Raw genomic sequence first — 16000 nt, 5'->3', positions numbered from 1 at the left:
ACCCAGTAACATTAGACTTCACATGTAACAGCTTTCTTCTGAACAGTTATTGATCCTTTAACCTCTTTATACCAAAGAACAAATTCTCCTATCTAGTCCCCATACCTTCCTAATAAAGTACTAGGGAGAACTGATTAAAATATCAAGAAAATTCACCTTAGGTTATCATATCCTTAATTCTCGTGACTTCAGGGGTTGAATAACCATTGATATTACAAGGAGAAATTTCATGCTGATCACTGTTAGGGCTTAAGCGGTTAAAAACACGGTGAACCATCCTAGCGCTCCCAATAGCAAAGTTTGGACCTTTCAGAGGACCAATCAGAATGCTTCTTTCTATCCGGGACCAGTTTACCGCAAATAAAGTGCCCCTAATGCGGTGTACATTGACTTACTGTCATAGAACTTGTTCAAGTCATCCATCATGACATCAAGGATCCCTGCGTCTGGTGTGACCAGATGAACATAAAATTCACTTGGACTCACGACATGTGACATCAGCATTTGCAGACACACAGGGCCATCCGTGGATGGGAGCTCTGTGATGAATGATTCTTCAGGCCCTGACACAGGGAGGGTCTCTTGGAGCATTGCGGCACCTGCTTTAAAAAAAGGAACGAAAATTTACTATTGGGTTGTGTGTGTCATTAGGACCACCCGTTGGTTGGTTTGGTTCTACCATCAAACACGTACCGAGGCTGTTTCAACCCAGCTTAAAGGGTCTATGTCAGCTGGGGCACATGCGTAGAAGAGTCCGGTTTAGACTAATTTACATACAACTCGTTGGGGTTTTTTTGCTTTTCTGTCATTGCAAAAGCTTTCCAAAATATCGCAACAAACAACTTCTGTAATTACTAAAGAACGTTTGTAAACAAAAAATTCAGCAAACTTTCCGACGATGAACGCAAATCAAACCGATGAAAACAGCTTCCTCAGCGAACTCTCCGACGGTTTTGGAAAAAGTTGGGCCAACGATTTCAAAGTGCCTCTCATCAACGCGCACATGCGCCTGGGGTGACATAGTCCCTTTAATACAGGATGGGACAATAAATTTATTGATTACAATTGGGAAGAACATGAAGGAATCAAAATACACTCCAACAACAACAAAACAAGGAAAAACATAAAGCATCGCCATTTTTCAAGCATTTTAAACTGTTTTATATGAAAGACAGAAAATGTAGTAAAAGATTGATTGAATGTCAAACAGTCTTGCAGCCTATCCATATTTTGCAGCCGCTCGTGATCCAATACGACGCATTGCTCGTTGCGCGATAGCTTTAAACTGGGGCGACCTGCACCATTTGTAACGTCTTACATGATTGGTCGAGAGGACAAAAGAACGAACAACAGAACAATGCTCCCAACCCCAAAAAACAATGCAGCTGCAGGTTATCAGGGTCCAGTGGATATAGAGCTTTTGAAAGGTGCAGGTCTACTGTTTAAACTAGCTGTTCATCTTTCCCTTTGATACTGGTGTGCAGTAATTTGCTACTGACCTCCAAAATCGTTTATTCGATCGTGCCGAACTTGAATACTAGGATTCTAATATCGGTGAAACATTAAAGCAAGCATACTTACCGTTATGAATCACTTGTTGTTGTTCCATGGATTTTTCACAATCCTCTCCCTCGACATTAGACCGGCATGAATTAGCACTAAATACTTCTCTATCCTTCAAGCTTTCCTCTCTAAACACATCATCTCTTGAATTTCTTCTTCCAGGCAAAGGTTCCTTATTAACTTCCACGCTACTTTCCGCACTTTTCTCTAAAACTTGACGAAGTCCTTGAATGACAGTGTCTTTGGAAGATGTAGAGTTATCCGTGCCAGCGCTTTCGTCTCTAGCGTTAGCGACCTCACAGTTATTAGCGCATGTTTCTCCTTGAACACTGCTTTCAATACTAACACTACTTACACTTCGAGTCAAAGACTCAACGCTTCCAACAGATGCAGGGCTGGAACATGTCGATCTGCTCTTTTCACCGCGTGTAACTGCAGGAACAATCCTCTGTGCCATCCCGACATGTACCATCATTTCTGCGATACTGAATTGTAGTGCTGGGAGTCCTTTACCCACACTCGAAGAAACTGGATTCTTTTGTTTAGGATTTTTCGGCGGAGGCACGAAAAGATCGACGATGACGAGCTTGCTGGCTTCGACTCTCGTCGGAAATGCCCGAAGTGTTTTCCCGGCAACTGAGTTCCGTAACCATTCAATCGATTCTTGGCTCCAAACTGATAATGAGATTCCTATTGAAAAAACAAACAAACAAACAAACAAAATGAAACTTCTCCACTCGTTGGAGCATGCGCAATACCTTGAGTGAAGATGCCACGAAACAAATCATGGACAATGACGCCAAAATATCGATATCAAAATCGGTAAAATATCGTACTCGTGTCTGATCGTTTTGAAAGCCTGGTATCGGCCAACCATTATCAAAAACATCGAAAACGTAAGTATACCTGGAGTGTTTTGTGGAGCAGGATTGACAGGCCTCACACCGGACAGAGCACAGCACAAGGCTTGACATGGCAGCTTGACAAACTTCTCTTCAAGCGGCCTCAAACGAGAAAGGCCAACCGTCTCACGATTACCATCATCAACAGAGAGAACAGAGACCATTGGACCTAGGAATAAACAGAATGTTTAATTTATTGTGATAAATGGATTGGTCGTGAAAGCAGGCAAGAAATAACTAATCAGCTAATGAATCCTTGAAAAGGTTGATTTATTTATTTGTTTGTTTACTGATACAGCACAAATGTATATCAGTATTGTTAGAAACAATTTCTGTACATGTACGTGTAAGTTGCTTCAGAACAGCCCATTATCAGCCCATCATCACGACTTCAACTATTTAAATACTACCGGTAGTAATAATCACAAATCAGGGAGTGCGTTCGATGATCTCGATTCCAGGCTCTCTCTCTCCTTTGCCAAGTTGGTGATGATGTCATCCGCCCCTGCAAAATCTGTGGGCGATGCCAGATACGCGTCCCAAGATCCATTCATTTATGATAATTAACGTTGTTGCATACAATCTTGACTCCGATCTGCATTAGGAGTGCGTTCTTTGTTTGTCGAACGTAATTATTGTCTTTAGTAACACTGTACAAACCTTTGTCAGACTCCTCTACAGCTGTTACCAACACTCTGTACCATGTGTCGTCCTGTGTAAATTTGGCGCAGCAGAAGTCGCCCTTGGTAGGAACTGTCCCAAGGCCTCCTTTGTAGCCAGCAGATGCTAATTTAGCATAATGCATGCTGTAATCAAACAGCACCACAGGCAATCAGAAATAGGTTGAGATTTTACTCGAACAGATCCTCAGATTGCAAAGTAGCCTCTCGCCCTGGGAGGGGGAAGGGGTGACTTCCCGAACTAACCTTAACAAGGACACTTCCACAGAATCTTTTACTAATTTTTAGTTTATTGTATTATTAAAGGAAAGTCTTAAATACTCACGGATTTGCAAAACCTTCACTGAGCATCAGCTCTGGCTTTTGGACAAGGTAAGATGATGTTACTGGTTTAATGAATAAATTACATTTATTGGAAGTGCAACAACATGTTAAACAGGGCTATAAAATGTGGACTTGTCTTAAATGGGGTAGGAAAATCAAACACAAATACAAACCCAAATCCAGGTGTAAGCAATGTTTACGTGTAACACAAATGCAAATGTAAGTGCTAGAAATACCAAGCGTGTATGCACATTTGTACATATAGTGTGGTTCTCCAAGATGGTGGATAGGTCCTTCTGCTTGTGCGAGTGATGTTCGCACAAGAAAGCAAACACAAGTACAAAGAGAATTTTCCTTTCCCTTGCACTTTTGTTATTTTATAGAGATGGTTTGTTTACATGTTGTTGAATTTGCATTTTCGTATTATTTTGCATTTCTGCCACGTGTGTAAACCAGGCTTATTAAAGTTACAAGCATTAGTAGTGACTGAACCCTTACCACATCTCTTCCATCAGTAGATCCAGCTGAGTTCCGACAGGTTGCACCCAGAATTCCCAGGGACTCAGAACTTCAGTGACAATCACGTCAAGCTTCTGACCATTCTTGAAAGGGTACAAAGCCAGTTGAACTGTGAGATAAAACAAGGTTTCATTTGTTAACTTTAAATTTGGGAAGACAGCTTCACACCATAAAAGCTACATGACTTGTATCACTACCGATTTTGTTCAAAATTCATGTTTCAGAAAATTCCCTCTTTCCGGCTATCAAGCCTCTTTCTGTGATACATGTAATTGCATGTAGCCTTAATTAACCCCTCTTAATGAATGTAGCTAAATAAGACCCTCCCTTCCCAGATGCTTAACCCTCCTAGTCCTAGTATCAACACAGATACTCTCCCTACTGTTCTACATATATTTCTCACAGAACTAGTAGGGAGAATTTGTTTACATATCAAGACTTTGCATGTGTATCTTTAGTGATCATTTCCTTTTTTCTTGTGACCTGTACATTTGATCATTCTGTTCAGTCTGTTTATATCTCCTAATCAGACCGTTTTTCTCAACTGTAATTTAGATATAATTATTGTTTTTTTTAAGCTGTTTGGCTGTGTTAAGCTGTTTCTTGTTCTGTGATGTTTTAAAAGGTGTTAGCTCTCTCGATGAGCACTTTTTGCTCTTGGAGCAAATGTCGAAACAAAAATTAATATTGTTTAAATAATTAAAAACAATATATTGTAACGAGAAATTAGATCTTGGATATATTTGGGACTTAAAGATTTAACAGAGCATTTATGTATCTGGATCAACGGCTTATTCTGAATTGTTTAGCGCTACTATATATGAGTACCTTTTGTCGGCATGCTATCAGCTGCCATCTTTGCTTCTCTTGGGGAGATCTTGATATCTTGAATAATATCTGACAAAGTACCAGTAGATGATGCTGATCCTCTCCTTTTAGAATTCTTTTGTACTCTTGAAGAAACAGTCTCATCGGTTGGAGACTGATTAACAGTTTGTTTTGGTGGTTCAACGTCTGTTAGTGAAGATATCAAATTAAGACCTTCTTGACTGCTTTGAGGTTCATTTGCAGAGAATCTTGAAAGAAACTGCCGTGCTTGTTTACTCTGAGCTTCGTCAACTGATTGCGCAGTTTGACTCTTTGCTGATGGCTGATCTTTTTGTTGCTTAGCAACACTCTTGGGCTGTGATGATTGTTCCAAACTCAAGTTTTCTTGTTCCCTTTCAGTTGAGATGGAAGCGGGGGCACTTACAGGTGGTGAAGGTTTCGGCTTTTCAAGTTTAGTAGTTTCTGTACTTTCTTTAGTTTTGTTGGTAATCTGTACATCCTCTAAAAAATTCAGAAAGAGTGACTAATGTTACATGCAGCTATAAACACCAATACAATCTAAAAGCTTCCTAGTGGTTCAAACATTTGGGGCTAAGATGAAAAAGTCTAACTGATCTGTGGATCAGATTCTATACATGAATATTATGGACCTAATTTTTCAATATCGAAACTTGCAAATTAAAGTCTAACTCCATGACACATGGATCGGATTCTATATGAAATTGGACCTGCTTTTTCAATACTACAGCTGTATTTAGCTCCCAAGAGAATGTGTTGGGCTGTTCATGGTGAGAAATATGAAAAAAAAAAGTTCCATCGTCATTGCCCTGCCTTCCCCAACATGTCCTTGAATTGCTACTGTGAAGGGTCCAGGCTTGTATGTATCCCACAGAATACAACCTACAGTACTATGAGTCTTAAAACTTAAGGTTGAAAACTACATCTGATTTTAACCTTCTTGACTCTGTTGTTTCTGTTCTCTCTCCACATTTCCATCTTCTTTTTCATCTCCATTCTTCTTCCCTTTAGTGTCCTGCTGACTTTCCTTTGTTTCTTTATCAGGTTTAGTGTCAGCCACAGTCGTTTCTATCATTTTAAAAAAAGTGTGATGAAGTAAGATTGTAGCAAGCACCTCTCAAAAATTATAGCTATTGCAGTATAATGGAATCCTGTTAATCCAGCTAACACAGCTGGGGTCATCGATGACAAGCATCTAATTTCTCCTAACAACATCACCACTTGATCAAACTCACATGTTATGAGAATGTCTAGTTCCATATCATTATCTCTACCCCTTTGGAAATTCCAAATTGTCTTCATGAAACTTTCCTTTAATTTTTTTGGCCTTTAAGATCCACCCCAACCCCCTTGAAATTTCCAATCCCTTCTATGGGTGTGGGAGAGGGGGAATGCAGGGCTCAAGACTAACTTTTATTTCACTAGCCCAGTGATTAGTAACAGGTCTGATTTTACCAGCCAAAACAAACTTTTCATTCACATGCAGTGGGAAGCACTCAAGATTCTGCCATTTGTCCCTTTCATAATCCTTTGTTTACTTTTGAGCTGTTTCTACTTATTGTTTCTATTAAAGCAGCAAAGTTTATTGAAAACCGCTAACACTCTTTGTTTTAATTAGTTTCTCTTCTCCTGATTTGCATAAATAATGTTCATTTTTGTTTGACGTACCTTGCAGTGCTTTATAATTTTTATATGACTATTGACCAATTGAAAGGGCAAAACTAACTTAACCCTCTCACTCCCAAGAGTGCCATATGGCACAAAAAGTCATTACGTGCCCAATTTTGGGTAAATTTGTATCAAATTTGGACACCACACAGATCTTGGAGAGATCTGCACGATGGAAGCATAAAATCTTACCCCCTCCTACATAAGACATGATTAACCACCCCTCCATTATTTGTAACTTTTTCCTCTTACACTTTTAAGACCAAGTCACCATTTGACAAGAAACTATGTGCTCAGATCTGCATATTAAGCTATAGTTTAGGGATATACCCAGTTTATATGAGAAGTGAGATGTATTTTAAGGTTTATATTTTCTCGTTTTAAACACTTTTTATTCTCTTCTGTTACTTCCTTTCTCTTAGCTGGAATGATTTACACAATGCCCCAGATAAAACCTTTTAATTGGTGTATTACAGTTGTTGTAGGGGTACACAGTTGCCGTCTTACAAAAATACGACATTTCCCATGGGAGTGAAAGGGTTAAAAGCACTACAAAGAAGTCTCCTCAAAGGCCAAATTTTGGCTTATGATTTACTTACGTGACAGATGTTGCTGTTCTTTGCTCTTATCGGCAGATGACTGAGCAGAATCTGCTGCATCATGGCTGCTGATGGCCTTCTCATTTGCAGCCGTAGGCTCACGATCGACATGTTCAGCAGATTCAGATGCTGAACTGGTGCAGTCCTCACCAGCACCTGATTAAAAAAAAATAATAATAATTTTTCATTTTAATTATTTGAATTACTGATCTCCAATCTCTGAAACAATCTAAGAGAACTTTACCCAATGTGTCTTCCTCTCCAAGAGCAGTTACAGAATCACTTATCAACAGCAGACAGTCAAGACATTTCTCGAGCTCCTGGCTGACTGACGAGTACTTCTGGAAAAACTTCCTGCGATCCTTCTCTTGGAGAAGTTCCTTAGCTGGACTGGATGCCTTGAAACAGAAGAGACAGACAATTATTGTCGGCCACCATGTCTGAATATCATTATCATTCTTTATCTTTATCTTCATATAACACATTTCTACCACCACTGCTGCTGTTACTACATCGTAAAATTTCTTGTACAGCTGTAAGCTACCACTGTTAGTAATTACTTCTATCATCATCATCATCATCATCATCATCATCATCGTTATCATAAGTTTTATTATTATTACTAGAAACAACCAGAAACCAGAATAGCATGGAAATAATTGTTTTTCTACCAAATACTGTAGTGTTGACACAAATGTCTTGTTTACCACCCGCATGAACTGAAAATGCTGGACTGAACATACATGTATTTAGAGTGAAACTATTGGAATGCCGCATAAACCACCGTCTAAAACAACAATACGTTAAAAATACTGTAAACCTCCGTGTGCCTTCCCTGTTATTATTAAAAACAATAATTACAGTATTGCTATCATTATTTATTGTTGCTATCATTGCTATTCTGTCACACAGTAACAACTTACCTTGGTCACTAGATCATTGATAAACTGACAAATATATTCAGACTGTTCCTCGACATTGCTCAACTTTTCTTGCAGCCTCTTCCTGGCATCTTCCAGCGGTTTCTTCTTGGGTGGCATTTTTTTGACACCATTAGTTCCAGAGGTTCCCCTGCCCTACATTTTCCTGTCTAAATAAAACATACCAAATTTGTTACTGTATACACTTGAGAAAAAAAAAAAAGATCCAGTGCAAAATTTAAATAATTGTAAATGATGCGACCCGATGGAATTATGGTGCAATCTTATTAGTAAAATCATATAATTTTTGTATTTTTTCCTTTTCGTTAGTGAGCAATACCGATATGTAAATTCTAATTTCTAAAACTGCACATGCTTTTATTTCCTAACAAGAAGACTTCAAAACAAGCTCATACTGTAGGTCAAACACTTCCCAGAAAGCTGTGGGATCTCACTGTTCATGGTGCATTTGTACCTTTTACCTAACATTGTTTTTTTTTTTTTTTAATTGAGTGTAGATGGGTACTTGCCACTATTTCCAAAACCAAATGGAGAAAGTTCCATCCCTCGCATAGCATGATTTCTGGAATGAGATGATTGACCAGTTTGAAAAAATGTCTGAAGACTGGGAAGAAAACTGGATGCAGAAATCGAGCCTAATATGATCCCTGATTGTGTGGTTCCAGAAAATATCCAAATAATGGACATGCCCAGAGGGTGCCGATTCAAAACAAAAAATATTTCCATGGGGGTGGGGAGGGTACAGATGTTTTCTCACGGCAGAACACAATACATTACCACCAACAACGAGATGCTATGTGGCTTCAAAACTAGCAACACAAGAGCAACATTAAATGCCATAAGATACTGGAACTGACCAGAATAAAAATAATAATTTGGAGGAAAATTACTCTATGTCTAGATTAACTAAACATTTGGCGATAATCTTCGTCTTGGCCAGTCCCCTTCTCACCGATTAGATTATAAATTTCTTAAGCAAGCTTTGAAACTTGCCAACAAAACTCCTCATGCTGTATGAATGAGAATCACAAGCATATGACTCACAAAAAGTTGCAAAACACTAGTATTTTAGTGCAGCAAGCTTTTGGAAGCTTTAAGAGTGATTCGCAAGCCTTTTAGTGTACACATTTTATAATTACAGTTCTGTGTACCAACCAAAACAAGAATTGGGTATGAACACTTTTTGCAATCGATAACATATCCTCTTTCTGCTGCTACCTAAGCTATTTCTCGAGAAACGTGGTCCTTATGGCAATATGAGCGATCTAACTGATAACATTATTCTGTCTCAAGAAACTCCAATGTCAAATTCCCCGATCCAAGATATAATCATTTTTCACCCAAAAAACGACAATTAATAAATAAAATGAAGCCACAATAATAAAAGTACCTTTCCAGTAAAAATTTCACCTCTCAAATGAGCAACAAAATAGCGCGCGCTTCCCCGCCGTAAATTTGATCCCGATCACATGTTCGAAACTGAGCCTCCTGGCCTTATTATGAAGGGGTCACTAAGAGAGATGGGAAGGGGTGGGCCATCAGTTCCCCTCGCCACCCCGGGCGATTGGTGGTTTTCCTGTTTGTGGTTGTATTTTACCTTAAATCCTCATGATTTAGATACCTTGTATTTAAAACGCGTCACACAGTTGTTCCCTGTTGGTTTTACGTTGCGATCGGGGTGAACTTTTCGAGGAATTGACGTGAAGTTTCGTCGTTCAGGAGGGAACGCTTCGCGACCAACATGGCCGACAGTCGCGAAACCACCGAGGTATTGTACCTTAAATTTTTGCATTAATTACATCCTTTATTGATAGGAGCTCCACGCTTCTCCTTGCTTTATTGCTTAGTTTCCTCTAGTTAATAAATACGAAGCGATTTTTAGTAGATGAGTAGATGGTCTTTAGAATGTAGAATTGTGTTCTCGACGCTTTCATTTCTTCGTAAACATTGATATCGAATGTCCCCAAATTTACAGTGCGTCCTGACGTGAACTTCCGGAATCTGATAACTTTTCCTCTGAAATTGTAAATGAAGTCCATCTGTCTCAAAATTGCTTCTGTCAATGTAGCTTGCTTTTCAGAAGCTTGCAATACTTCTTCAGTATTGGTTTGAAGTATAAATTTTTCTCTTTTCGACCTGTTCGGTTTCATATGATTTGTCAGCTGTTTATAGGCCCAGTGGCGGGAGCGCTGGGTAGTGGGGTGGGGGAGAGAGGTGGTCTTGGTATATTTTTGTGTCAGTAGTTGTATATTTTCAAACAAATATTTGTTTTTCTTTTTCAGGTTGTTCAGACTGTTCAAACAAGTAAACCTCCTAAAGAACCAGCTAATGTCCCCTCCTCAGGTAAATTATCCCTTTCCCGTCCAAGGGAAATGGCGAATTTTTCTAAATCGCTAACTATGAACTGCGAGATCACATGTGATATACCATTTAAAAGGTATTCTCTGGGGTGTGCTATAAATCACACCAACAGAGATGGAGGAGGTCACATATTAGAGTGAGAAAAGTCCAAAACGAAAGAAGAAAAACATTGAAAATTTTCCTATTTGTTGTACATACTGGATATCCCCCTAAACTATAGCTTAATGTACAGCTCTCAGTGCATTGCTTGTTGTAAGATATCAACTAGACCCTTAACGTACAAAGGAAAAAAATGCAGAAGTTTGAGGGGTGGAAAATCAAGTCTTATATAGGAGGGGGGCATGATTTTATGCCTTTAATTTATAGATCTTTCAAAGATCTTTTGGTTGTGCAAATTTCACTCAAATTGACCAAATACTGAGCTCATAATTACATCTTGTGCCATATGGCACTCTTGGGCAGGAAAGGGTTATACACTACAATTCTTTAATTACTAGATGATTTTTTGTTGTTTTTCCTTTTTGCCTACACTGTCTGGTAAGAATGAGGACTTGACCGGACAAACTCTCGGATGGCTAGACTTTTTGTCCATTCACGGTCAGTTTGTTTGGCCAGACATGGCCGACAACTGTCTGTGAATTATTTCAAGCCCTGTTTTTATAAATACCATTTCTTGCTTTGTGGTGCAGACAGTCTGGGCCTTGAAGCTACCCTTCAAATTTGTATACGTGTAGTTGTACTATTATCTATATGCATTGTTTTGGCAATTGTGAGTGTCCCTGCTCAATTATTAATGTTTGAAGTTTGTCAGCTGATTTGATAAAATATTTATGCAGTGTATATAATGGCTAACGTAAAGAGTTTTAAAAACTGGCATTTTGACTGTTAGCCCTTTGTTAGAGCAAGTCAGCTTTCGAGTCTCCTTGCAGTGCTCAAAAAAATTAATGATATGTACACCACGCTTCTCTGTGTCACTTTCCCACTGTCTCAAATTTATTTATTCACCTTGAATGATAATTATTAAGAAAAAAATGATGAATACGGAAAATGAGATAAAAATGATATTGGTCGCACAACAGAGCTACAGTGTAGGCTCCAAATTAAGTATGCCCTGTGTCGGCAACTTATTTTGATAAAAGCAATTGTTCTAAATTCTTAAATTAGAGTTGAAAAAAGACACTACAGAACAAACCACAGTGTACTACACAACCACATTGTAATACTGCTAGCTACAAAAGAACCATGACAAAATGAAGTGATCGCACTAGTGGAATAATGTTGTGTTGTTATACTGTGTCTTTTAGATGACGAAGAAGATGTCCACTACTGCGGTAGATGCAAACTATCATTCACTGATCTCTCCGAATATATCAAGCACAAAGCAAACAAAGTTTGCCGCGATGCCCACAAGAGCACCCTCACAGAGGTGGTCGACAAGCTACCAATCAGTTTAAACAAGTCTCCGGAGAAATCAGAGGAGCAGCGCAGTCATGGTGCAGAGGGTACACAGACTGACACCTGTAAGAAAGGAAAGGATAGTGAGCTGACTGCTGAAGATGCATCACAATCGCCGAAGAGAGTGGAGGTGCAATTCCTTGAGCCATTGGTGGCTAGTGAAAGTGAAGATGGACCTACAGAAGATGATGCTGTCGCATGTAAAAACACAGATGGAGAGAAATCCAGTGAGTGTTCTTGTGTTAACCCTTAAAGCCTCAATAGTGACCAACATTTGATTTCTCCCTAAGTATCGTCTACTTAATCAACCATACAGGTCATGGGAATTAAGGAAATGATCACCATTTACGATGGAAATATATCAAGGATGGAGAGGGAATATGAATGTCAATAAGGGAGTTTTAAGAGTTACTGTAAGTTCTCAACTCCAGCTCCACGTTCCCATAGCCAAGCCAAATTTAAGATTATAAGCTTAAAAGCCATCTTAAGCAATGACTAATACCTAATGTATATATGTATGCATCCTGGATTTGTCAGTGTGGAACTCACCTGAAGACATATGTATGTATGTTTGTATGTATGTATGTATTTATGTTATGACCCAGTAGTAGTTACTTGTAACCATTATGTATGTCTAGTCCATTTATGTTTCCTGTAAATTATTACTGTATCATGGCTCCATTTAAACTAGCCTTGCTAAACTGGACACCCTGTGTGAATATTGATTTAAATAAAAATAAATGAATAAATAAATTTGGTTACATACTAGGTACATTGGAACAGGGTTAAAAAGTTTGGTCTAAAGCAATTAATCATTAAGCCTACTTGTCCATTGTACAGATGTCTCGCTAGTTAGAAGTTCTTTGTTGTTGCTATCAGTGTCATGTACAGTGTAGAGCTCTAAACATAACATTGTGTGAATGTTACACTATAACTTAGGATTGAAAAGCCATGACAGCCAAGATTCTTGTTGATTATTTTGTTGTTGTTTTTGTTTTCAAAATTTCCTGTGATCAACCCCTGTTAATTGTACAAAGGAATCCTTCAGCTCCCTTTCCATGGTTGGTACATGTTGTTGAAGGTCTTTCACTGACAAGTGAATGTCTTTTGTTTACAGGCAAACCATCAAAGAGACACAAGAGGAAAAATTCACATCCCAAAACAACAAGAAAACGCAAATCATCAGCATCGACGTCATCTGCCAGTCATGAGAAGACAAAAGACCCACGTGGCAAAAAATCCGCGGTATTATGTGATGGATCTGTTACAGTCCACATCCCAGAGTCACAGCTTGTGCATCTAAATGCTGGTTCAGCATCATCCTCGGCAACTCCCCCGGGGGTGGTTGTGCGCAAACAAGGAGCCACCAGTGTGTTTGTGCCAATTTACCTCAACCCTCCCTCTAAAGTTTACAAGTGTCAGCGTTGTCCAGCAGTTTTTAAAACTCTGGATGAGAAGGAAAACCACTGTAAACTGCACAAGAAGGAGTTCAAATGCACTTTGTGCTCCAAAAGTTTCTATACCGCAAGTGGATTCGAGCAACATCGGTTGAATGAGTCACATTCCCACCCATGTGATGACTGTGGTAAGGTGTTCACAAGCATTGTCCAGTTGAAGAAACACAACACCACACATTCCACAGACAGGCCATTTGGTTGCGATCAGTGTGAAAAAGCCTTCTGTTCATCAGCAAATCTCAGGTCTCACAAGAGAACAGTGCATGCTACGGAAAAGCGTCACAAATGTCCTGAATGCGGCAAAGCATTTGCTCGCAAAGATAAAATGAAGAGGCATTCTCTAATCCATTATCCTGATACACGGCCCACATTCACATGCCCTTTTCGCAGCCACACTGGATGCATGAAGACATTCTACCGCGAGGACAAGCTTAAGCGACATCTGTTCACACACTCTAAGGACAAACCATTCAAGTGCGATCAGTGTAACAAGGGGTATGCACGACGGGATAACTTGAATGACCACATGCGCATCCACACTGGAAATTATAGCCACACTTGTCAAATTTGTAAGAAAGGCTTCCTTGGGCCTCATAAGCTGAAGAAACACATGAAGTCTGCCCACAAAGAAAGTCATCCCAACACCCTCCCAGCAGCACCTGAACACCCTCCAACCATGGTTCCTTTAGCCTCAGGTAGCCTTCCACTTGGTACTCATACTGCGAATGCCTTGGTACCCCCACAACCCACATTACAGACTGCAACTTCGCATACACGGTCTTCAGCTAATGACGAGCGTGAGCCATCCTCCCCAGAAGTCCCTTCGGGAGATGACGATGATGAAGCTTTTGATGTCTCAGTGTCTGAGAGCGGAGATGAGGGAAGTTCAGGGGAGGCAGAGCCAGTTAACAAAGACAGGCCTACAGCAAATGCATCACTACCAGCTTCATCCCAAACCCCTAGCGCTGCTTCTCTGCCACCCCCGGTTTCTCATGGTCCATTGCCACGCATGCGTCCTGTTCCAAGAGTCAGTGCTACTCCTCAGCCGTTCATCCCCCCACCTTTGCCACCTGGCCTGCATGCCACTGCGGAGTTGATGGCATTTACCCAGGAACTGTTTAACGCAGTTGGAAGGTTTCAGTCTTAAAGTGGAAAGTTATGAATTAAAAGGGAGTACCAGATGTGATCAAATTTCTGACATTGTTTTTAGGTTAAAATTGTTCTACGGCATGGGAAAGACCCATTTAGATCTTTTGCTGGGGTTCAGCTCCTCGGCACTGAAAATAACTATGACTAATCAGTGTGGGACATATTTTCTTAAGTACAAAGGGGTGAGATTATCACAAATTTTTTTATTGATTTAATGTGTATGATATCAATGATAAACCCAAGGGGAGGTCCCCCCAAGGCATCTGTTTGGCATTTGACTTTTTGGGAGAATAGTTGATCAAAATTAATTGCTCCCTAGGGCAAAAAAATGTCATCTGAATAGGGTCAAATGCCCTCATTTGGGGTGATTTTTTCTTGAAGATTATCCTGGACCCACGGTGGTCATAAATGTGACAATTAAATGCCTGAAGGTAGAGATAAGCGACATCAATGATGCCCCACATGTCGCCGAGTTGGGTATATGTTATAAGCAAAGCCTTTTTGAAGGAATGACTGACACTAAAGTTGTCATCCTCGACTTCTTACAGTGCATGAAAAATTGGTACTGGAGAGAAACATCCAGTGAATTGCAATGTCCAGCAAATCCAGCATTGTCTGTAGTAATTAAGTGATTCTTCATGTGCGAAATGTTCTAAGGGAGGGCCTCCTGTAGACCTTAAAACAAAAATTCAACAAATTTAGCCTAATGTTTCAACTGATGCTTTGACACCTCATCTATATACTTGTTAGAGACAGTGACATTTATACCATCTACTGATGATCCACAATTCACTTGACTCTGATGATGACTTCCGCTCAGGTTGTTGAAACGACAGTCAATGTCACCTCAAACAGTCCTTCTCAGGACTACACTCACCCGGATGATCATAACTTACAAACCTTTGAAATGACTACTGGGTTCAAACCACTTACAGTCACTGTGATGCAATTATTGGTGAAATTGAACCTCTCGTAATACATCAGTCAAACTTCTAGGATGGTGTTCATCTTGAGTTGGTGATGATGTACATGTACTGTAAGAGAGGTCTTGCAGTAGTGCAGTTAGTTTTTAACTCAACTTGGCAGAGAGTTTTCATTGAATTTAACTACATCTGTTCGCATTTCTTAGTGATGCTAAAAGTCAGTGATATAGCTAAGCTCAAAAGTGATCACCATCTAATTTCTCCTTACAGTTTCAATGGTTGAGCAAATGTAAAGGTTGCGAGAATATAGGAAATGATCCCCAGATCTAAAATACTTTGAAAGCTAAATTCTCCCAACTAGAAACATCAGAAATATGTAGAGAACAGTGGAGAGATGCTGTATGTTGTTGTATGTGGATATTGTGACTTAGTGCGATAATATTGGTACAGATTTGTGTAGTATGACTACGAAACAATTATAATTAATAACCTGTTATTACTGGAGCAAAAATAATTTTTAGAATTTGAGCACAAGCTTTTTATGGCCTGAGAGTTGACAGAGGGCCTGAGGGGACAGAATCAACTATCTTTCATGGAAATATGAAAGGGAAAA

The 16000-nt window shown here is 39.5% G+C and overlaps 2 protein-coding genes across 2 annotated transcripts in view; one reads left to right on the top strand and one right to left on the bottom strand.

Moving 5' to 3' along the window:
- Positions 1–8156, bottom strand: part of LOC146475751 (uncharacterized) — a 67633-nt gene extending 59477 nt beyond the window's left edge. Inside the window, exons 1-10 of the mRNA XM_085115451.1 lie at positions 8025–8156; positions 7346–7499; positions 7102–7257; positions 5771–5902; positions 4817–5317; positions 3968–4097; positions 3126–3271; positions 2470–2634; positions 1582–2253; positions 396–599 (exon numbers count right to left, since the gene is read on the bottom strand). Of these exons, the coding sequence (XP_084971577.1) occupies positions 396–599; positions 1582–2253; positions 2470–2634; positions 3126–3271; positions 3968–4097; positions 4817–5317; positions 5771–5902; positions 7102–7257; positions 7346–7499; positions 8025–8141 (2377 nt within the window). The 5' untranslated portion in view covers positions 8142–8156. The remainder of the gene's footprint in view (positions 1–395; positions 600–1581; positions 2254–2469; positions 2635–3125; positions 3272–3967; positions 4098–4816; positions 5318–5770; positions 5903–7101; positions 7258–7345; positions 7500–8024) is intronic.
- Positions 8157–9565: 1409 nt separating this feature from the next.
- Positions 9566–14496, top strand: LOC146475750 (uncharacterized). Its single transcript, XM_085115448.1, has 4 exons — positions 9566–9810; positions 10325–10385; positions 11708–12085; positions 12976–14496. Exons 1-4 carry the CDS (start codon positions 9784–9786, stop codon positions 14460–14462), a joined length of 1953 nt encoding a protein of 650 aa, XP_084971574.1. The 5' UTR covers positions 9566–9783; the 3' UTR covers positions 14463–14496.
- Positions 14497–16000: the final 1504 nt, after the last annotated feature.

The sequence above is a fragment of the Pavona decussata genome, unplaced genomic scaffold (genome assembly GCF_977016875.1).
Source record: "Pavona decussata unplaced genomic scaffold, jaPavDecu1.1 SCAFFOLD_83, whole genome shotgun sequence".
NCBI lineage: Eukaryota > Metazoa > Cnidaria > Anthozoa > Scleractinia > Agariciidae > Pavona > Pavona decussata.
Note: the sequence above shows the minus strand (reverse complement) of the source record. Positions and strands in the feature narration are given on the sequence as shown.

Excerpts from the sequence above, each read along its gene's own strand:
- LOC146475750 (XM_085115448.1), top strand. The coding sequence starts at position 9,784 with ATGGCCGACAGTCGCGAAACCACCGAG. Across the intron at positions 9,811-10,324 it reads ACAGTCGCGAAACCACCGAG|GTTGTTCAGACTGTTCAAAC; the intron begins GTATTGTACCTT and ends TTTCTTTTTCAG. Across the intron at positions 10,386-11,707 it reads AGCTAATGTCCCCTCCTCAG|ATGACGAAGAAGATGTCCAC; the intron begins GTAAATTATCCC and ends TGTGTCTTTTAG.